The sequence below is a fragment of the Dysidea avara genome, chromosome 9 (assembly GCF_963678975.1).
Source record: "Dysidea avara chromosome 9, odDysAvar1.4, whole genome shotgun sequence".
Lineage (NCBI taxonomy): Eukaryota > Metazoa > Porifera > Demospongiae > Dictyoceratida > Dysideidae > Dysidea > Dysidea avara.
Window position 1 is genome coordinate 18,008,162 of NC_089280.1, and position 23,611 is coordinate 18,031,772.

Sequence of the window (23,611 nt, forward strand, 5' to 3'; positions counted from 1 at the left end):
TAGCATATCTCTTCTATAGTAGCGCTGGGACTGAAGTGCTTCTGAATACAGCTCTGAAATAAAGTGTTGATATGGAAAATCAACACCTTGATATGGATTTGTTGGATGAAGAAGACGACAAGCAGCTTAATTGAAGATAAAGAAAAGATAAGGCACAGGGGCCTACACTCGTCAGAACCCCAAAAGGCACATCCACTGGTGAGTTTGTTATTGTGGCATAAAATGGTGGCCGTGCGCTCGGTTTCTAGCCTTGCGACTGTGGTCAGGCAGTTAGGCAGTGAAACTAAAATTCAAGTTTTGGCATTTTTAAATTCTATACCTGGCCACCTGTAAGTGTTTTGTTATTATTATATAATATTGTATGGACTAGTACTATTCTGTAAAGGTGATTTTTGTCATGTAAAATGTTTCTAGGATGATTTTTAAAGGCAGAATTTTGGGTGGTGAGTGAAATTTTCAGGGCAATCCCTACTTAAACAGTACTACCATACCATTTGATTAACCCTTAAACCCACAAAGAACCATGTTACACAATATGGGTACTCATGGTGACGTTAGGTGGGGTGACTCATGTGGCTACATCCATCCAGTGGTTGAATTTCCATCACATAATGCCTCATATTAAGCCAGGCCCAGACCAGACCAGAGCTGTTAATGTTGAATTAGTTTCAAGATCAACATGAAAAGAATACATTTTAGCATATAATAATTGTAACCCGGTCTGGCCTTACAGCCTTCCAGATATCCAAGTTTGACCTGGCAACTCATAACTTGCCATACTCTTAATATAAATCAGCTAAAACTTTCCCTCCTGTTAGTGCCATAATAGATTCAAGCAGACAAATTTAAGTGTTGAGTTGCCATACCAAAAGTTATGGTTTGTAAAGTCGTAACAACTGGAGAAGGTATAAGACCTTATTTTTCAGACTGGGTCATGCATGAAAATAAATAAAACTTATGATGGAGTGCTACACACACATCCAATTCTTTAAATTTGGAAGACCATAACTCAATGCTCAAGAAACATAATTATTAACCAAAAATTTTTTTATTGAATAAGCTACTCTATGTTGGTGCTCAATGTAGATCAAATTTCATGTCAACAGCCTTTTCCAATCTGAAGTTACAAGTTGTCAAATTAGACGTGACCCTTTTTCACAAATCTGGTGACATATAACTAGTGAAGATGTTATGATACACACAGAGATCATCATCACAGTTAATGTCACCCTTGTAACCTGTAACTCATTGCCATGTTAGTAGCAACTTGCTGTAACCCACTGAAAGTTGTTGTAACTTGTAATCAAATTACATAAAGTATTGTACCTTGTAACCTTTGTAATTCATTGCCATGTTTTATATTAAATGTTCACTAAACATTAATTGTTGTAATCTAAGTACATAAAATATATATATTTATTCTATACCCCTTGTACGTAACTTTAAACAAGTACTGCATGTACATGAAGCAGACTCAGATGTAGCTACATAATCAATTAGTGAGAATCACAATACCATGAAACAGGAAGAATTGTGTTGGGAAATTTAAATCCTGAAGACACAAATAGGTGCAAGTCACACACCATAAGTATAAAACTCTTTAAACTATAATACTACAATCAATTCAAACATGAAAAACAATGTGATATAGCTACAACATAATTATTCTTGCAGCATATAAAAACTCAAAAACTATCAATACAGTAAAAGCATTTTTTCTGTCTAATCAATGCAATTAAAATACTTTAGTAGCACTATCCTTTAGTACTGTGAGTTTTGCTCCAGCAGGCAACACTTGTTTACCAAGCCACTGCTCAGCCTTCATGATAACCAACTCTAACTCCTCCATCATTGAAGAATATTTCTTCTTCAGGAACTCTATTACAATCAATGTGGCCCAGATGTTGGCTACTGTAGCGACATCACAGGAAACTGGACAGCATTTCCTCAGCTCTTGAACTGACTTTGACATAGCACCAGCTAACTGGTCATTCAGTAGCCATGAACCATTGGCCTGTTGTAGACCAACAATGAAGCTGGGGTCTGACTGCTTTAGAGGGGATGGAACTGGTACTAATGGCTGTGAAGACAAGCTTGCAATTGAGCCAAAAAGGTCATCAGTAGCTTGAGGCTGTATCGATGATCCAATATATGCATCCTCTGACAAATCATCAAAACAGTCCGAAAGCAAATCTACCATAGCAGATGTGTTACGGGCTGAATGCATTGAAGAAGTGCGTCGACAATGCATTGCTGGTGGAGGTGGGGCAGGAATTCCTCCTGGTGGTGGAGGAGGAGCCATTGACATCATCATTGGTGGAGGTGGGGGTGGACCACCCATGCCACTACCCATCATATTCATTCCAGGAGGCATGGGAGGCATTCCGCCTCCATAACCAAACCCATTGAATGAATGCTGCTGAATGCCGAATGATTGCTGCTGCTGAATGCCGAATGATTGCTGCTGCCAAATGCCGAATGATTGCTGCTGCTGCTCTAAATCAGCAGTGAGCTCATAGCCTTGCATGCTTCCCGATACTGGTTTGTTCTGGGCCTCGTCCACAGCTACATAAGCAGTATACTTGGACACCACACTCGCATCACAGCTCAGTGCTATGATTTCCTTTTTGTGCTTGTTCTCATATGGCTCTCCATCATCTTGCCACTTCTGGATCATCTGCTTTGCTGCCAGCTGGTGAATCACTGCTACATCTCCAGCTGCTTGCCTTGCTGGTAATTCAAATGGAATGTCAAATTTAAATTTCTTTCCAACAATGTCACCAGTCAGTGTAGCTTTGCACTTCACTTTCTTTTCTTTGAGCATCAGAAGACCATAAATGACAGTCTTTTCACCATTGTAGATACTGGGAATTGTATTTGGTACCACCGTCACCTCAGTGTTGATGGGAAGATCAAATGTGACAGTGACATTATTAGCTGATGGTTGTAGAGCCTTCTTGAGACTGCGAATTACCTAATGTGAACAACATAAGAATAGAAAAACAATAATGAAATTATACACAACTAAAATGTTATTATTTTGGAAAAACAACAACATTGTAATGAACAAACAAGTACAAGTAGCAAGTTGATGTTGTGTAGCAGGTACTCAGCCAATCAACCAAACATAGTAGGTTCTGTCCTAAACTAAGCAATGCCCACCAAAATGCTGAAGTTGAAAACCATCATATACGTGACATTTAAGGAAAAGTCTGAGCGCATATTACATCAAATCCAGCATTAATAAGGCAAATATTCAAGTTGATGTGCTACTTCTAAACCCAGGTGCCATGAAATTAGCTACGTAACTTGTCTGGAATTAATCGACTATGCATGCATACTACATAACATGCTACTGTTTATTTTATTTTTATAGCTAAAAGGTTTTTGTCATTGCAATTTTGGATTTCAGTAAATAATTTGTCATTCTCTAATTATGTTGCTATGCACTGCTAAGGAAGTGATATTCAAACAAACTGCTTTAAACAACATATTACACACAGAAGTATCTTCTCAACTGGTCTACAGTTTGTCTACCATACTTTTTTCTGCAATTTTTTTTGACAAAGCCTTGAGGCTACTACTTACTTTTGTTCATGGGATATGCCCCCTTTCAAATTGGCTTTTCCTGGTAGCCCATGAGCCCTGCTACAGTGTTTTTCAGTTGTTAAATGCCTGAAAATCTCCCAATGGGAAGGCCACTTGTAGAGTTGCTATACCTGTATTTAAAACTGGAAAATGAAACCACTGTCGAGCCAAAACTTACCTTTGTGGAAATATAATACAGGCAGTGTTTAGCCTTTTTTTCTCAAAAACTGGCTGCTTTTACCACTTAATGGTTTTGCTCACATGCAGACAAGCATAGATAGGTAGATAGGTATATGTACTACATAGGTATATATGGTACTGCCCAAGTGCAACGTCGTACTTGCTCGCACATGCAACTTTGCTTGAGATTTAAAGGAATCGCTAATTAAGAGGCATGGCAACTGTTTCGCTCGCGAGATAGCGTGGTAGCTGTTTCACTCATGAGAATCGCGAGCAAAACAGTTGCCATGCCCCTTAATTAGCAAATTTTAAAATCTTGAGCAAAGCTGCACATGCGAGCAAGTGCGACATTGCACTTGGGCAGTACCGTAGGTGCACACAAACACACATTTTTATAAAAAAACCAGGTGCATACCCACTTAAAGAATAATCAATCCAATTTTTGGTTTACTACAGTCAAGGGTAGTTTGAGTAGCGACCTCAGACTGGTCAAAATTTCCACTACCTGCAATGTTTTCTTCGTATCTTTAAAGCAGAGAAGCCTTATTCTCTCGCTCATTCAGCAAACAATCTATAATAACGATGCATTATAGCGCTGAAGTTTGGTGTAGCGGGATTAAGCATTTCCAGAGAAACAGCACGGAACATTTTTAGATCCGCATACTTTCTGTAGAAAAAAGTTTGTACGGATATTTGTATTGCAATTATGGCACCGACCTTGTTTGAGTGCGGGTGGATTTGCTGATGGTTTTCAGAGTCGTTTGAGACTTCCCTGGGCAAAGTGAAGGTGCTGAGTTCGATTCTGGACACATTTTGAAGTGAAACACACTCTTTTACGTTGATTTTGGTGAGCTAAATATGGTGTAGTGTAGAGTTCGTCTAGGTAACACTTTGTCTCGTGAAGTAGCCTCAATATTGATAGTTTTAGGTCAGTTTTCGGTAGCTTATTTTTAGCGGAATTTCGCGGAATGCCAGTATTGTAGTTGTGGGGTCATATTATTATGATTATGTGTCTATTGTGTAGAACTGATAGTGTTAATTGTTGGTTGGAGACGGCCTTGTCACTGCCTTACCTTGGTGAAAACTGTGAACGAGTTGGAATCTCTGCTCAAGGCATTGTTAACCACATTTCACCAGTCTTACCAATATCTTCGATTACTAAAGGAGTGATATTTGAATTAAATGCATTTCGAGTTAACTGTAATTTTTCATGGAATTGCTTTTATGAGTGGCTGACATTGATGGTTGATGATGTATTACCATTAACACTGACGGCTATTAAATCACTTGTATTCAGACTGAACAAGAAACGCTTGGAGCTCTCACATAACAAACATAGTGACCAGATTGTCCTACTATTTCAGGAGCCTTTTTTTGCACAACACAGTACACCTGCAGCAGAACATGCACAACCAAGTAATGTCAGTGCAGAAGTGCAGCAAAAGGTTGTAGTAAGTGCGAAGCCAAAGCTTTGTGTAAGAAATGTCAACAAGAAGTTAAAACGTAAGGATGAAAAAAATCAAAGAATTTAAATCTGAAGTTTCTGCATTGTCTAAAGAAAACCACGGGTTTCACAGTCGCTTAGCTACAGCTCAAAGAGCAAGCGAAAAGAATCGGGTTGCTCTTAGTCGATTGGATAAGAAGCAGGAAAATGTTATTATAGAAAAGGATTCTCAGCTATTGAAATTGGAAAATTGCTTTGATGCACGCATGGAGTTGCTGGAAAAAAGAATAGAGGATTTGACGTGTGAGGTAGAAATTGCTAGAAATGAAAGAGATCAACTTGCAGAACGTTTGGCAGAATTTGAATCACAAACATTAAAGACGAAAAAACATAAACAGTTGTATCTTGACAGTGTCCGACAGTGCTGTATGGAGCTAATGAGTTTAAATGTGAGCACACAGAATGTTGAGAAAGTGATTAGATCTGTATTGCAACATATTGCCGGTATGAATGTTGAAAGCCTACCAAAGCCAAGTACCTTGATTGAGATGACATCTGAAATGAAGGGACTTGCGTGCCAACAGCTTGCAAAGCAGTTAACTAGAACAAAGGATTTGACGCTTCACAATGATGGAACTTCTAAATTTGGGCAACACTATGGCGGATTTCAAGTTTCATTACCAAACAGCTTATATTCTTTGGGCTTATGTGAAATGCTTACTGGATCTGCTGATCTGACGCTCAAATCACTACAAATGATCCTCGCAGATATTGAAGCTGTTGCAGGTGATGGAATAGGTGATAAAATATTGGCAAATATTAAGAATACAATGTCTGATCGGCATATAGTTGAAAAGAAGTTCAATGGTTTGCTAGAAGACTACAGGCAGGAAATCTTGCTATTAGTTGTAGCTGGATGGGATGCTCTCTCTGAGGAATAACAGCTGAATTTGTCATCTTTGAACAATATTTTTTGTGGAATGCACCTAACAGTTGGCATGGCTGACTGTGTATTATCCACTTTGCTTGAATGGGAAAATGCTTACTTTGATGAAGTCCCATCAAGACATGTTTTAGCTCGCAAAACAGAACCTGGAATTGTTTGATTAATTCGAACGGCTTGTAAGGCTCTTAGCAGACATGGCTGCGAGAAAAGCGGTGTATACCAACACTTCACAGCTTATTTGAAGCAAAATGGTGTACATCCATTAGCAACTTTTCGAGGAAATCGCTTCAATATTGTCTTCTATGATGCTGGTGCTCTTTTCTTCATTGCTCCATTAGTCAATGGTTTTTTTAAGAATGTGAGGCAAACTCCACATCAGCTACTCAAGGCTGTTTCTGCAGACTTGGCAGTTCCTGAGCATTTAGCTGGGTGCAAAGCATTGGGGATAATCAATAAAGTGATCACTGGACCCCTTTGGAGGGTACTAGAGGACAAAGATATAACTATCCTTGATATGAATGGACGATTTCAGACTTTACTGTCTTGCTTAGATAAGTGGGTTATTGATGCTTCTACTGTGGTTTCTGGTAATGCCATTGTCTTTGAAGATTTCCCTCCAATTGTTGATGCAATCTATGAATGCTTATTTGCACCAAGTGAAAATGATAATATTGTAGAGGAGATTCTTACTGTGCTGTTTGGTGCATTTTCATCTTTATTGACTCGTCTTGTTGGTGAGCATCTACCTGATGGGAAATATGATGCTGCAAATGTATCTTTGGTTGCAGAAACAAAGTCTGTTCCGAAGACCAACACTATCAGTGAGAGGGATTTTGCACAGCTGGATCGCTTCCTCAGGGAAAAACCAAATGCATCCATTTTATCACTAGAAGCTTTGATCTTGTTCTGCAACAACAAAACTGCTAGTTGGTTGAATGATAATCTCCTGCTGAGCGCTGTGAGTTGCTACACAAAGCAAGAAGTAGTTCATCCGGGTTAAAGCAACAGTATCAAGTTCGGAGAAAGAAGCTGATTGAAGACCGTGCTAAACTTCTACAGGCAAAACAGGCTTCTTTGCTTCATTTGCGAGAGAAAGAAAACCTTACCAAGGCAGTCATGAAGTTTGGGTTATGGCAGAATGAACAGCATGTAGTGGATGGTCTTGCAAAACTAAAATCGAAAACTAGCAAGTTGCATGCATTGAAAGTTCAATTGGATTTCAGACAGAAAGTTTTGGAGCAATGCCCTGCAGATAAAAGTATATTCCACCTCTCGAAGAATAAAAAAAAGCTGTCTGTAGAAGAAGTTTGCAGCAACCTGCACAAACTTTTTTTTGCCACCTTCTAATGAAGACCAAGAAGGACTAATCGGCCGAAGAATTAAGCACAGATGGATGATTGATGGAGAAGAGCAATGGTACTCTGGAACGATTCTAGATGTTGTTCCTGGTACAGATGACTGGTATAATGTCCAATATGACAATGAAGACCAGGTTCTGTCATTAAATTTGCTTTTGGACATTGAACAAGGTGACTTGGAATTTGTGGATTAAGCTTTTTATCTTTGTTTTTGTATATAGTGTATGTGATTTTAGTGTGTTTTAGTTATGAATTTGACGAATTCCTATGAAACCAAAAGTGGGTGTGGCTAGTTAAGTGTGCAATTTGTTTCTATACATGTTTACATTATTGGGTCCAAATTTGGTGGAAAAATTCTCACGTTTACTGAAGTTATGAGTTGTAGAAAATTTGGTGCCAGTAGTGGTGCCATTTTCCCTATGAAGAAACTGTGTACAAAAAAAGCCTTACACTGACAGGCATTACTAGCCATAAAAAGACAATGGAATAAGATATTGAAAATCTGTTTTCAGATCTGGTATCCTCAATAATTTCTTTACACACCTGTAATGTAAAAATTCAAAATATACAATAATTAAAATTGGTCTGAGGTCGCTAGTTTGAGGGGAGTTTTGAAGTTTCAAGAAACTGGTCGGCAAGGTCAAGAAACCCTAATATAGCAGTCACCCCCAATGCAACAGTCAAACATTACATTTAGTAAGTTAATATAACTGCTGAAATTGCTCTCAAATTCAACTTCAGAGTATCAAACTTTCAAAACTTTCCAAGGGAACATGCCCCCAGACCCCCTAAATTTGCATGCATCACATGTTAGTATGCTTGTCACACTTCAGTACGCCTTCTTTTCTACATATGAACTATAATGCTATGTAACTAGACTCTGACATCAGGATTAAAAACCAGTCAGCAAAATACCTGGAGGTGCCCATGGCAGTCACAAGGCTAGAGGTCAAATGAAGCAGTACACAGCCACCGATTTAATCATATAACAAACACACATGTGACATGCGCCATTTCTGGTTCTGACAAATGTGACTGGATCTGCAAAAACCCGACACAGTTGTGCATTTTTAAAATTCCTGTTTATTAAATATTTATAATCTACTTAGCCAAGTGTACCCTCTGGCAAAGTTTCAGCTTCATATGCCAATAACTTTCAGAGTTACAGCCCTACAAAGTAGCAACAACAGAAAAATCAATTTGTACAGCAAGTATAGGGAAAATAAAATACAGGCGCTTACTAAAAATAGTTGTAACTTACAAACGCATTGATGTACGGCGCTGAAATTTTCACTATTGTGTTCACCATGAATAGGGGAATAACGTACTGGGTAAGTTTGTCCTTTTATTGTCTTTCTTCACGCATACAAAGGCAAAATTTGTGAAGAAAAATCAATCGTGTACGATCACTTCTACATGACGTAAACAAATGCTCATAACTTGCATATCCTTGGGTCTACTACAACGAAACAAAGATTTTCCAACCCCTCTTGTGTAGGTGAATAAGATGATATCCAGATTATTATTGTTAGTCCCTTCCTTCACTACAAAAGAGGCATTCAAAAATTTACGGAAGTTTTTCAATAATACACAAATATTTCACCCATTGTATTTAATGCTTTATTTAGGCTTGCGGGATTGTGTTGGGTTTTTGCAGATCCGGTCACAAATGTCTGCCTTCTGCACTTTGCCTTTCCTATTATCATACAGTACGATAGTTACTGCATAGTAGGGACTACAACAAAGGTGAGGGTGTGGCCCATGGAAGAACATCACCCAAAAACAGCCTCACTTTTCCAAGACGACGATGTGGCAGTATTGGTCAGGTAAAACTAAGCCCTAACATCGACCTGAAATGCTTTCAACAAGTTGCTACGGAATTTAAAAAAAAAAATTTAACAGAATTTTCTAGTGACTAACTGACTGAGTAACTGACTGATGCCTTCAGACAAGTGTAACTCGATAACAGATAAGGCTATGGGCTCAGCTTGTTTCAGTACTTTTTATTGATGTGCTATGGTCCCTACTCTAGTTGAAAATTCCAATTGTTTTGTGTACTTGTCTTAATATTTACATGGTTGTTTCCTTCTTCATGCTTACTGAGGTGTTAATTGTCTGTATCAACACTTTCCTTAGAGGAGCCTATTTAGATGGGAGTTTGTAAAACGCAACCAATCATCCACTTTCGCTAAACTTACTTATCTATACTCCTTAATTGATATTGCTACAAAACACTAAGACCTACTTCTATTCTTAGGTCAAACTAGCTGGCCTTCACATGCATCTGACTGAATTTATTAGAGTCACACTATCGAGTTAGTGGAGTTCAGTGGTTGTGTTTGTCTTTAAATGGCTTTCAAGACTCTTCAGGTTCGAATCAAGAGTATAAGCAAGTTTAGCGAAGGTAGATCTTTTTAGGATGATTAGTTGCGTGCTTGTCCTATTTAATGCATGCCAAGCTGCTGTTTATCCATCGCCATGGCGCGCCATGCAGTGCTGTTACAAGGTAAATAAAGTATGATCATTATAGAGTATGTAACTATTGGGTACAATCTGAGTTTGCTCATTCCGCAATTCCGTTATTTCATATTCCGCAACTCCCTATTTAGAATTATTTGAAGCACTTATGCTGCTGCAAAGCTGGATACATGTGCCATATAGTAAAAAAACTTTGGCGAGTTAGGCGAATAGCATTACAATAGCCAAAGTTTTATCCGCCAATTATTTTTAGCAATCCCATGAGCACTGAGATAAGTCGTGTCGAAAGGATTTTTATTAAGGCTTTACAGCACAAGTCCCGAAGGTCTGTAGGACACCTGGACCTATAGCCTGTTTAAAGTTGTATCGTGACAGGTATCGTGGGTGTTTCCAAGTGTTCCCTTCAATTGTCGCAAGGTTCATTGTCCCACAAGAGTTCATGAAAATCCAACCATTTATCTCGACATTACAAGGACCAGCGAACGATGCTTACACTTGTATGGTAGCTACCAGTTGAATACAACGTTGCTACGTGCAAGTGATTAAAAGACTTGCTAATTAAGGGATGTGGCAGCGTGAGTCGTCATCCCCTCAATGCGAGGGATAAAGACTCACTATTGAAACTATTGCCACTCCCCTTTAATTGGCGAGGTGTGTACTCACTCAAACTCGCATGTAGTGATGTTGCATTCGAGCAGTACAGTATGTGGTAGCTAAAAAAATTTCAGGTGAAGTCCCATTCGCCAAAGTTTTTTTCCATCAATTTTGCAATAGTGGGTTTTCACCAAACTTTTTTACCACCAAAGTTTTTTTTACTATACAGTAGCTGCACATATAAAATGATTGCGAAGTCACCACACCCTTAAACATGTTGCCACACCATGAATGATCACAGCATGGCGACCCTACTCCTTAATGATCTAGTTGTAATCAGCTGCAGTTTTGCTGTAGAAAACAAGACTTGGCAACCATGCCCTTTAACCTATTCCATAACTCACACAAGATAAGCAGGGAGATCAAGAATAAAATAGTTACAGCCATACATGTATTTGCTATAATATCAAATCAAGTTAGTGCAATTAAAAATGATTAATTAAAAAATGAAGCAGGTTTCAGCAATAAAAAGTAGTGACAATAACAAACTCATGTGTGGCATGTTGCTTTTCTGGTTCTGACGAATTATGGTAATTTCATGTATTTTGTAATTTATTTTGTAATTCATTTATTGTAAAAATGTAAGGAAAAGCCATTATACAGCAATACAAATAAAGAACAGTACAAGAAATGCCTCTGCAATCAATCCAGTCACACTATGGAAATAAAGCATGCCGAGTGTTACCACCAATCAACACCTCTGTGGTAGTGGAGAAAAAATGGAACACAAGGTGGACAAAGGTAGGTCCACAATGCTTGCATTGTAGCTACTGCGTTGGCCAAAATGCATGTTTCAGGCCAAAGCAACATTAAGAAATCAAGTCCATAGCCATATCCATAGTTGAACTATGCTTGGCTAGAGGCATCATGCAGTTGATCAGGCAGGCAGTTAGTTTGCAGAAATTTAGTTAAATAAAAATAATTATTCATAGAAACTTGTTGGAAAGGTTTGGGAGGGTTGCTCTGAAGACAATTATGGACTTGGTTATGCCTAACCAATACCGTATAGAGGAAAACTTTGACAAAGTTTACCTCCGCCAAAGTTTCTCTTATAAAGGAGAAGTGAGGATGGTGATATTTTAAGAAAGCCCAAACCTCTAAGATCCCAATTGCTATGCACTACTAAGGAAATATAACTTGAACAAACTATTTCAAGCCACAAATGATGTACTAAAGTATCTTCAAACTGTTTTATACTTCAACCATTATGTTTTCTTTGGCAAATTATCTGTAAGAACAATATGTAAAGTGCATCTGCAATCAATCTGCTTACTTTACTACAACTGTTGCAAAACTATGGATAATTCAATTTATTCTTATGCAACGTGCAACTACCAGCACACTGACCCCTTTGCACTACTAGTGAAAAAATGTAAAATCTATCCATGATACGTACATGCATTTTTCTTCCTGCAGTATGCTAAAAGATATGTACTGGGCCAAAGTGACACCTAACAGTAAAGAAAACAAGCCCGCAGCATTAGCACTACAACTTACATATTGCAACACTTTAATGGCTCCTGCCATTATTGAGATACACTTGTCTGAAAGTTTGCTGTAAAAACTTTTCAGAAGCATTTCTGGTTGTTGTGAAGGTTTGATTGTACCAAACTAATACTGCCAAGGTGCTTGTAAGACTGGTTTCTCATCAATATGGAAAATACAAAACTTTATGATCCCTACTACACAGTGCTAACAAACTGTATGATACAAACATAAGACCACTTCAACTAAATCTTATGTTTCTTGGGCCAAACTCAGCTATGAATAGGGTCAGTAGTTTGGTAAAAAAAGTATTCTGGCTGAAGAGTAATCTGCATGTCAAATGGTAGCTAAGCTACATTATGATTGCTGTGGAACTTGTCAGTAGCAAGTTATATTTGGTGTTGCTCACTTTGTGATGGACTTACAAGGTACGTAGTACTCTCAATCTTTCGTGGCATTATATCTACTTGCAAGGTTATCATGATAAACATACATAATTTATACAAAAAAATATCAGAAACAAAAGATTTTATTAGTGGCCTAAGCACAAAAGAATGCATGATTCAATTCATTTTAGTGGGAAAGAATCAGATAACTACAATAAAGTAATTCAACTCCATTAGCAACAAAACATTGTCAACCATGACCACTTGCACAGTGTACAGAATGTGCACTTTAGATTTATACATATACATACATACATACATACATACATACATGCATACATACATACATACATACCTTTGACTGCATTCGTTCATTGTCAGCAATAAATTCAGCTGATCCATTCCCAGCTCGAGCAATCCCTTTGACTAAAGCAGTTGATGCGCCTGATCCAATTCCAAATGTGAAGCACCTACAAGATGCATACAAACATTTAAAACTATTTATATATCAGGATTGGAAATATACTGTAATTGCATGGCACCATTCAGCCTGTACCTACTATACTATAGTTCTGAGCCCAGACCACAAGGGACTGGAACACAATAGAAACATTTGACTGTAATGTGAAGGCTTTTAACATAATATGACATCACATATGTGACCAGTGTGTCTTATAACCTTTCCAATTAGCATGATTAGTCAAATCATAACTTGACTTGTGAAAAGAATAAATATATGCATAGCTATACGTACACTGAAGTGCTAGGAAGGGTACTGAACTGTGTTGAGAAATATCATAGAAAGAAAACAATATAGCATTACCAAGAATGATTGAGAAAATAAGAGCACATATATCCTATGCAGTGTGTGGGACAATTAGAGTGCCGCACTGAGTAATAAGTAATTAGCTAGCTATCACGGTGATAACTAACTTTTCACCTCAATGCATATATGGATAGTCAATTAATGTGTGGGAGCAAACCTTGAAACCAGCCATGTTAGCTACATGAGTAGAGAGACAGACTGGTCTAAATCCAAGGGATCCACAACAAACCTGAAATGTTGTAAAATCTGGACAAAGTTCAATGACAATTAAAATCTTATTGGAAATCTTGAAATCTCATTTGAAATCTTGTAGCTGGTTTCGTCAGTTTGTCAATCCCTCATTTAAATCAGTGGAGTATTGCTAGATCTAATACACTACTATGGTTGAAAATAATTTATTGCTATCACTTTTGCATGTACATCGAGAGTTCATCAAGAAGTGAGGATAGCCATAACAAACAGCAAATATTGCCATAACATTTGAATAAAGCATTTGCAAAACAATCTACATATTTCATTTGTTAAATTCACCAATAAGAGAAGCCTAATGGCACCTTGTTTTTAACCTATAAACGAGGTGAGCAGCAGTTAAAGTGGTAACAGATTCGCACAGATCCGCACAAGACAACTATGAATGGGCTGAACAAACTTATCTAAACACTTTTGTAATTAACGTGGCACATAGATGTTTATATAACGGAGTTCCCACTGTACTACTACTATACAATAAAACTTATTATCAAATTTTGTATATGCTACAAGCATTCATCAGAAATTTTTGGAAACAGAATATACTTGTAAGATTCTTTACTATCTGCTTAATAGCTTTATATCCTGTCATGTGCAATGACTTCTGTTACTACTATTAGGCACCAACCTATTATGCCAGCATAATTTTGAGCATAATAGGTACCAGAAAGCACCAAGCATAATGCTAGCATAATAGGCTGAATAAATTCGATTTTCCAGCAAACTTAGTCTATGGACCAGACTAGACAAGCATGCATTTCATTCTACCTTATATAATTTGAGTACATAAACCAATTTTGCTAATTCTGCAATCTATTAGCAACTGTAACTACCATTACCATGTTTAAAAGCCATTTCAGATTAAATGCTAAGTGTAATGACAACTTTTCATAAGCTACTGTATAACATACATCAACATATTGAAATAAAGTGAGCATAATAGGGAAAAATTTGAGCAGTGTAGCATAACATAATAGGTAAAAAAAATGAGCATAACAGGCTGGTCCCTAACTACTAGAGTTGCAATGATACAGTCCGTAGACGTATCAGTATATTGCCTCTGGTGTATCACGATACAGCGATATATTGCACGATACAAAGTGGAGTCTAAGCAATGGTCTATGTTGTTTTTTAATGTTTTTTTTTTTTTGTTTTTTAAGAGAAATAAGTGAGCTAATTTTTCTTTGAGAAGCATTACATACTACGCAGTTTAACCACAATATTAATGTACAATAATTTGACTGTCAACCATGATAACAAGCCATGATATGTTGATATATCGTGATACGCAATATATCGATACGGTTTGACTTTGTATCGATACAGCGATATTGTCTTAAAACGATACAATATGCGATATATCGATATATTGTTGCATCTCTACTAACCACTATATCAGAGTTGACACTCTATTAGAGTATCTTAACGCTACTAATACAAAAAGGTTTCTTATCATTACCAAATATGGTATCGACACCATCGTAGTATCAATAGTGCAACATAGCATGACACACAGCAGTGAGTCATGTAGCTGGTGCAGGTGCACGACAGAGAGGTGTGTACTATATACCAGAGGTACACTGATATGACTTTTAGCCGATATTCTGATAACCGATATAAAATAATATTATGAAGCTGATAAACAAAGCCAATCCGATATGGTAGCATGGACTTTTTTCTTACAATTTTCACTCTAAATCCAGGTGTAAAATGACAGTGTGGGACAGTTTACATTACATAAACAGGCACTGCTAGGATATTACTAGAGCATGAGTGCCGATGTTTATGCATATCTGTATCTGCTACTTGTTTACACATGTTACCGATCTGATACTGATATACAAAAATAAGGCCGCGATATAGCTGATAACCGCTCTGATTATCAGTGCACCTCTACTATATACATCAACTAAAATTTTCATGTAATTTGGCTAAATATGTGATTCCACTCTGTTTTTATTCATTGTCATGCTTGTTGGACAAACTACACCACAATACAAACCTCATAATTAATATCTAATTGATATCCAATTGAAAGTCAAGATACAAAAAGTGCAAATCAGACAAGTGAGACTGAAAAGCTTTATTACACTACAGAAATATGAAAGCAACACATGTCTTTGATTTCATCACACTGACATAAAAAGGAATACTGCTAAGCTGGCTTTGCAGCTAGCAAATACAAGAATAGATGATACTAAGTAGGCAATCTTTGAAGGGTTTTTATTTTCGGATATTTGACAAATGCTGTTCAGTTCAAAGTTAATTCTAAAGACCTGCTGTTATTTAATAGAAATTCTCACTACACTACATTCATAATGGCTTTAGATAAAGTTACAGGTCTGTCACTATTCCCAGCAGAGGTACAAGATGTTGAAGCTTACTGACTCTCTTTGTGTGTCGTGTCTTTCCAGGGTTATCACATCAGTGTTTGGCAAGTGAGCACATACATGTGCACCTGTAGTCAGACCTGTTTTCAAATGCAGGAATTCTGAAATTTTAACTTCGAATTCAAACCTTGTCTCTTATATTAGGATTAAAGTCAGCCTGCTGTACATACAGTACAGTAAGACTTCTATTATCTGAACACCTGTGTAATAGTTAATGACAAATTGTTTAGATAGGGATGTACCCAACTACTCTAATAGAGCATACAGCTATTCTTATAGAATGTACACCTATTGACGAAATACTGTAATAGAACAGCCATACTAATCATTGAAGTTGTGAAACACACTATACAAAGCTTCTCACAAAATTTTCTGTTAGCTACAACAAAGGAGACTCCCATGTTGTAATCTAGGCCAACCTTCCCCTTGGTTTATTTCTGGACACATACTTACTATACCACACACACATCCCACACATTAGTCACTAACACACCTTGCACTTTGCGAATTCCTCCTCACTTCACTGATCACCATGTCAGTGTTGCTAACAGAGCCATCTGTCAAAATGAACACTTGCCGTGGAAGACCAAAGGACTTTGGAGGTTGTCTAAATATGTACTTCAACGGTTCAAGAAGCTCTGTACCACCAAAATCAGCTTTCATAGTCTTTGCAAAAGCAGTGGACCTCTCCATTGTCTCCTGATTGTAAGGCATACTTGATGGGAAGAAAGACTCATACCTTGACCCAAAGCTGATAATGTTGAAGTAGCAGCCTTCTGGAATACTCTTTAGAAAGAGAACAAGTGTCTCTGCTGCACTCTTAATGTATGAGCCACCCATACTACCACTACGATCCACTACAAAGATAAACTCACAAGCTGCTTCTATACTTGAGAACTCTGGGAAGAAATTCAGCATTACTGCATTGCTCTTCATCTCTTTTGTCTTACTCCCCTCTATTGATGCTTCTACAATGGCCATTGGCTTATGAGGATCTTTGTATCCAATTAATATTGTAACATCTCCCCTTATCGGACCCTCCTTTGCTATACAAACATTCATAATATCTGCAACGTGCTCTGTCTTTAGCTGATGAGTTGGTGAAGACACTTCTGCAACTCTACTGGCTCCTTCTATTGTCATCTTAAACTGGAATACTCCAGCAACAGATGCATGTTTTACACTTGGGTTCTGCGTAGAAGCTAGTGGATCTGTTGATCCTTGTGGAGTATAACGTGGCTTTAACACTGATGGTAAAGTAAACCTCACATGACCATCTGCTTCAATTGGTAGTTCTCCAACCATTCTGATGTTGATCTCTGCCTTACTTCCTGATGGAAGATTACCAAGACTTAAGCTGAAAATATCTCCGGATTTCTCCTCCGCATACGCAGCAGACAGTCCACTGATGATGGCATCATCGTACATGTCCCTGGCTTTCTCTTTCTCGTGTATCGTGGCCTTGATTTTTCTCCCATCAATGGTAGCTTCTAATCGGACCACTGCAAACGACTCTTCTAGAGGAAATCGGAACGTCACTTCCAAAGGGTTAGTCGTGTCATTCGAGTAACTTAGAGTTGACGAAACTCCAGCCAGATAACCCTTCACGTTCACGTGTACCGAAACATCCTTGAGCGGCAGAACTGTTTTGTTGTCGGATGATACCAATCCTTCCATTTTTCAGAATCCGAATAAATTATGGTAGTCGCGGGAGTGTCTACAATTACGTCACTGACATGTAATCAATATAATTACGTTCTTGTGTACACTTGCGGTTTCCGGCTAGCTACTTGCTGATCATTACATTGCAGTTTTTGTTCCTACAAATGATACTCATGAGTCATGTAATAATGATGGTTTTCAATCAAAAAATAGGCTGATATATACTGTGTACTGATGTTAGTGGCTAACATAACTTGGACTAACTATTATATTGACATTGTATGACTGGCCAGGTGAGACAGCTAGGCACATCTAATATCTATGGGCACATGCATGTGCAGTTCTGTCAGCATTGACTTGTTGGAAATGCTAGAGACCTGTAAGAATTAGGCTGAGCTTGTAAACAAAAGGAAAGAGTCATAATCTTGGTACTAAACCTCTAGATCTGTTAAACACATCTCAAAAGCAGATCCAGGAGAGTTTCTGAGGTTACACCCTGGCAATGAAATCGAGTTGCAAAAGTATCAGAAATACTTTAATAGAGCAATCAAATACCCTAATAGAACAGTCAAATCAGTTTGCATTTTGTGAAGGTACCGCAGTAAAATAGTCTAAAATTGTCTCAGTATTACCTGAGTCCTGAGACCACATGCCCCTCATGCAGACTCCCAGAATGGCATGCATCCATATCTGTTGTATGCTTCACAGATACTATACCAGCAGAAGCAAACATGAACAACCTATACTGGGGATATCAATCAGTTCCTAAGATGTGAGATATATTTTAAAATGTCTGCTATAAATTATCACCAGATTTAATCTCAGAATACATAATTTTCAGGAGAAGCCTCGAGCTCCCCCCCCCCCCCCTTAGAATTAAGTGTGCATGCAACAGAAAATTAGAAACTTGTCACCATGCAAAATATTCCTGGAGACATGCATCCTTGCAGCTTATATACTGTACACCATCTAACTAATATAGAATCAGTGACTGTGCGTGATGATTGTGACAAAGCACTGGGGAAGCAACCCAAAACATGAGCCACACAGAGGACACCTTGCATGTGCCAATGTTGTAAATATGCTACTATGGGAAGAGAATCGGAGAAGGAAGAGTTGACTGGGTTGCATCCAAGTAACATCGTCTTATTTACAATGAGAGCATATACGTATAGTAATCAACTCAGTGGCCATGTTGAAGCTGATTTGCCCCTTGGAATCAGTTTGATATCTTGAGTTTACAAGGGACCATAAGCAAGGGAAAAAGAAATACAGTCAAAATTAGATTGCCTGCATGGCCATTGCTCTGAAGGAGAAACAGCAGCTAACTGGCTAGCTACTCTGAAGAGAGTGGTAGTTGACTCCCTAGGGACGTTAAACTTAAACCCTAATATGATGACTCTTATAGAATATAATTCTTATTAGATATTGCTACATATAATCAGAGCATATCAGTGTAAAATTTCCAAACACATAGGAAACAATATCTTCAGATCCAGGACCCTGCTATTATTTTACAACAGGATGAACAAGCGTGTGTGCATATGCATGTGTGTCATTATTACTCAAAGTTGTTGACGGACAACTTTTCAAACAGAAAGTGAGCAATACTGTTGAAAAATGGCATTAAAATTTATCATTTTGAGCATATAAATTTTTTAGCACTGCAGCGTAGCATAATAGATAAAATTAAAATCATAACACGCTGGTGCTTAGTTGTAAAGCCTTCTTGAAACTGTGGATTACTAATGTGAGCAACTATTTGTTATTAAGAAGCTATCAGTTAGCATTATGTATCAACTTCAGTCTGTATTTAAGACTACCGAAATATCCACTGTGTTTGTCTCCTATAAATTCTGTGCATTAACAAAATGTGTTTGACAATTGTTATAGCATTCACTCTTTGTCAATTAATGACATTTCAACATCTCATTTACACTGTGAAAATGAGTATTTTAGCTTCATATTACCTGGATATGTTTCTCTTACCTGCTCCAGCACCTGAATAAACGTTTGACCTACCAAATGTCTGATCTGTCGCATAAGAACCCAGCCCTATAAAGCTCAGCCACTGCTGGTGGTGATAAAAGCACTCCAAACTATGTATGTGGATATGAACTATATTGCTTGTGACTAGTACTAATTGTTGAAGCATCAGTAGAATCACATATCAACATTTATGTTATTGCTACATATGTATACACTGACGTTGTGGCATAAACATGGTCTACTCTTGATTATGCTTCTGGATTTGTGAGAGCTCTTAAACCATATGACAGTGAATCACTGTTTAGGATTAGGAAGTACACACTAATTGTTTACTTCATAATCCTTTGAAGGACTACATACTGACACTGCACATGAAAATTAATACTTTTGAACTCCAGACAATCAGTGATGACTAAAAGTTGACCTTACATAATAATGCATAACTAACCACATAGTTATGTTGCTTTGTCAAAATAGCTGGTTAACACTCCTACATCCAGTATTTATTGAAAGCTATAGTGCATATTACTAATTATCAGAAAGGAAACTGTTTTGACAATTCCTGACTCCTTAAAACCATTCTAAGATACTTTTACTAGTAAAGGAGTGTCCTGATATCAGTGGTCAAGGTATACAAAACATAGAAAAGTGTCTTGATTATAAGGTATTGCATTTGTGGTGACATTTTGTTATGAGTCATTATTATTATAGCTATAGAAACTCAACATTCAGGGATATACGTAGGAGCATCATAACCAGACCACAGAATGATCCTGCTAGTTTCACTTTAGGCTGAGTAACAAATGCATTTGCTTAACTTATAATTATTCACACTGAACTGCCTAGCTACATAGGATATTCCACACCACCCTCATTACAGTTGCCACTTTAACAACTTAATTGTATGACCCCTTCATCACCTATGGGTGCCTAGCTGCTGCCATTGCTGCTATATTGTATTATGTGTGCATGGATATTGTATAGGTATTACAGCTAGCTAGCTAGCTTGTTATCATTGAGTATTCTCACATTTTGACCTTCCAAAAAAGTCTGAATCCACCCCTGACTGTATAATGTGTGTGCATTCACAGTGTGTGTGTGCGTGTGTGTGTGTGTGCGTGCGCATGTGTGTTATGTAGTGTGTATATGTACATGTGTGTACATATGCGTGCATGTGCTGTGCAAATGTGTAGCTAATAACTTTTGTGGGTGTGAGGGTGCGCGTGTGTGTATAGAATTTGCATAAACTAGATAATTTCTCCTACTACTAATAGTTAAAATATCAATGGAATCACATAAATTGTACTATAGCTATGCACAGAACCCTAAAATGTACATTTGTGAAGCACTTTAAATCATATGCTAGCAAGTCACTTTGAGGATTAGAAATTCCACACTAAGTGTTTACTTCCTAATCCTTCAAAGGACTACATATCTATACTACACATAACTATTGAACTCCAGACAATCAGTGATGACTGAAATTGACCTTACATAATAATGTATAACTAACCACATTGCTACGTATGCTGTTTTGTGAAACTAGCTCTCGGCAAAGAAAATCACTTATCTAGCCAGTATTAATTGTGCACTACTAAATTCCAAAAACATCTCACAAGCCATGATAATATATAATATAAGTGTATTAACAAAAAAATTACTACAGTAATCCATCCTGATTGTTTAGGGTCAACGTGTATAACACTGACACCATTCTCGACACCTTGGAAACATAGTAAAGTATCCTTATTAAAGAAGTATCCTGGAATCATAGACAAGTGCCTTGATTGTCAAGGGATTTGCATTATGGTGTGTCCTTTGTGGTGTGGATCTATCTTAAGGCCTTGAGTTGTATTTTTAACAATTGAGGGATTATGTATACATAACTATCATTTACTGAGGGAAGAGCTTTGCTGCCATATATCAATGCCACAAGTTGAACTGTGCTCTATATTTACTAATTACATTCAGAGACACATTAACAGGAAGAACTGCTAAAATTGTGCTACTTTATAGCAGTTTGAATGATGGAATATGAAAGTTGCTTTTATAGCTGCCTGATTAGAGTAGCTTGGTACATTTATGTGTAAGGCACATGCAATCTACGAGAGAGCAATAATTATGTTAAGGCATAGCCGGCTACTTGCATCATGCTATGCATTCTATATCAGCAATTTTATAAATTTACATTCACATACTGTGTCAGTGGGATTAGATACTGTCAGTTTAACACACAAGGTCATCACAGCTCACCAAATTTACTAGCTATCACTGAGTGGGTGTATACATTTCTGATACCCAAAATTGGCCCTGTTTTGGGCAGCTTTTCTCGAGTGGGTAATAATATCACAGGTGATAGTAATAGGGTGGGAGGGTGGGGGTGGATGGTGCTCTTAATATACGGGTATAAAATGGAGTAAGAAGACGATTGGAATCCAGAGGCCAAGTTTGGGCTCTCCATGGCCCTCAAATCACTCCAAATTGACCGAGAACACTATTGGTGAGCTCTCTGTGAAGTCCCAGCTCACTACACACCATTATCACAAAGCCATGGCCATTCAATGGCGCCAATCTCCCACTCGTGGCTTTGGCAGGGTCGGAAGAAAGCTGCCACAGAAACCAGACTTGCCAGTCCTGAAGGAAGTACAGTGTGGAATGTGATAGTGTATTAGGCCAGCAATCCATTTCTGGTAAAAACGTAAGTTTGATTTTGTGTGTGTGTGGAAGCCTTGTTATGTGAAATCCGGTCACAATTATCGTCTGTCACATGCCATTCATTTTTGCATTACAGGTTTTTTCAATTGAATTCGTCGCCTTTGCAATTGAATTCGTCCCGTTTGCAATTGAATTCGTCGGTATTGCAATTGAATTCGTCCCGTTTGCAATTGAATTCGTCGGTTTTGCAATTGAATTCGTCGCTTTTGCAGTTGAATTAGTCGGTTTTGCAATAGAATTCGTCGCGTTTGCATTAGAATTCGTCATAAACAAAACGGCTCCAAGAAACCAACCCGTTCATAGAGATGAACTATTTATGCCTTGGAGAGTTACACTTGAGACACTAGAAGGTAATTGAAGCTGGTAGTACGCGAAGTTGATAGCTGTCTACAAGTTAATTAGCTTGCTCGCGAGTGACCACACCCATCGCGAATGGCGTAGTAGAGTTTGGAATGTTGTTGGAGAGGCTGTAGAGGAAGAATTATTGCCTTATAAAGAGTTGTTTACTACTGTTGTACTTGAACAAGTTCTTGTAGCAGCTGCTACATCATGTTTTAATGTTTGCTCCAGCTGCCATTCTTGTTATGGACGAATTTAACTGCAAAAGCGACGAATTCAATTGCAAAAGCGACGAATTCAATTGCAAACGGGACGAATTCAATTGCAAAAGCGACGAATTCAATTGCAAACGGGACGAAATCAATTGCAAACGGGACGAATTCAATTGCAAAAGCGACGAACTCAATTGCAAACGGGACGAATTCAATTGCAAAAGCGACGAATTCAATTGCAAAAACCTGTAATACTGTTCATTTGCATTAATGCTATCCTTGGTCACACAACACCCTACATATACCACCTCATTATCCTCATAGCAAATAAAATTAATACATTTTGAACAATTATCTTTACATGTAAAGGTATGCACTAAACACATAAGTTTTACTAAAATCTACAACATGCAGTTTTAAAGAAAAGTTTGTGTGTTCCTTTACTGCACATAAAGTTGCAGTTGATCAACTACAAGTGCTTCATCTGAAAACGCTTGATGAGTACAAATCCTTACTTCAACATCTTCTTGCTGGCCAACTGGAAATTGTCGTAAAAACCATGGCATTCCAGGGCTGGTACAGCAGTTGTTATTAGCACCAACACAGCCATCACCATCCCAGAGAGGGTCATTGGTGTAAATAGTTTCTAATTCGATTCCTCCAGCAGTCCCCGATTCACAATAATAGTGATTGCGTATGAAAGGGTAAGC

General features: G+C 37.8%; 2 protein-coding genes across 3 annotated transcripts in view; one reads left to right on the forward strand and one right to left on the reverse strand.

The window, feature by feature from the left end:
- Positions 1 to 23,611, forward strand: part of LOC136267435 (uncharacterized) — a 185,184-nt gene that overhangs the window by 51,113 nt on the left and 110,460 nt on the right. The window lies entirely within an intron of this gene.
- LOC136266355 (von Willebrand factor A domain-containing protein 5A-like) lies at positions 1,558 to 17,700 on the reverse strand. Its single transcript, XM_066061375.1, has 3 exons — positions 16,478 to 17,700; positions 12,875 to 12,989; positions 1,558 to 2,974 (listed from the first exon to the last, which is right to left on the reverse strand). The coding sequence occupies exons 1-3, from the start codon at positions 17,659 to 17,661 to the stop codon at positions 1,736 to 1,738; spliced, it is 2,538 nt and encodes an 845-aa protein (XP_065917447.1). The 5' UTR covers positions 17,662 to 17,700; the 3' UTR covers positions 1,558 to 1,735.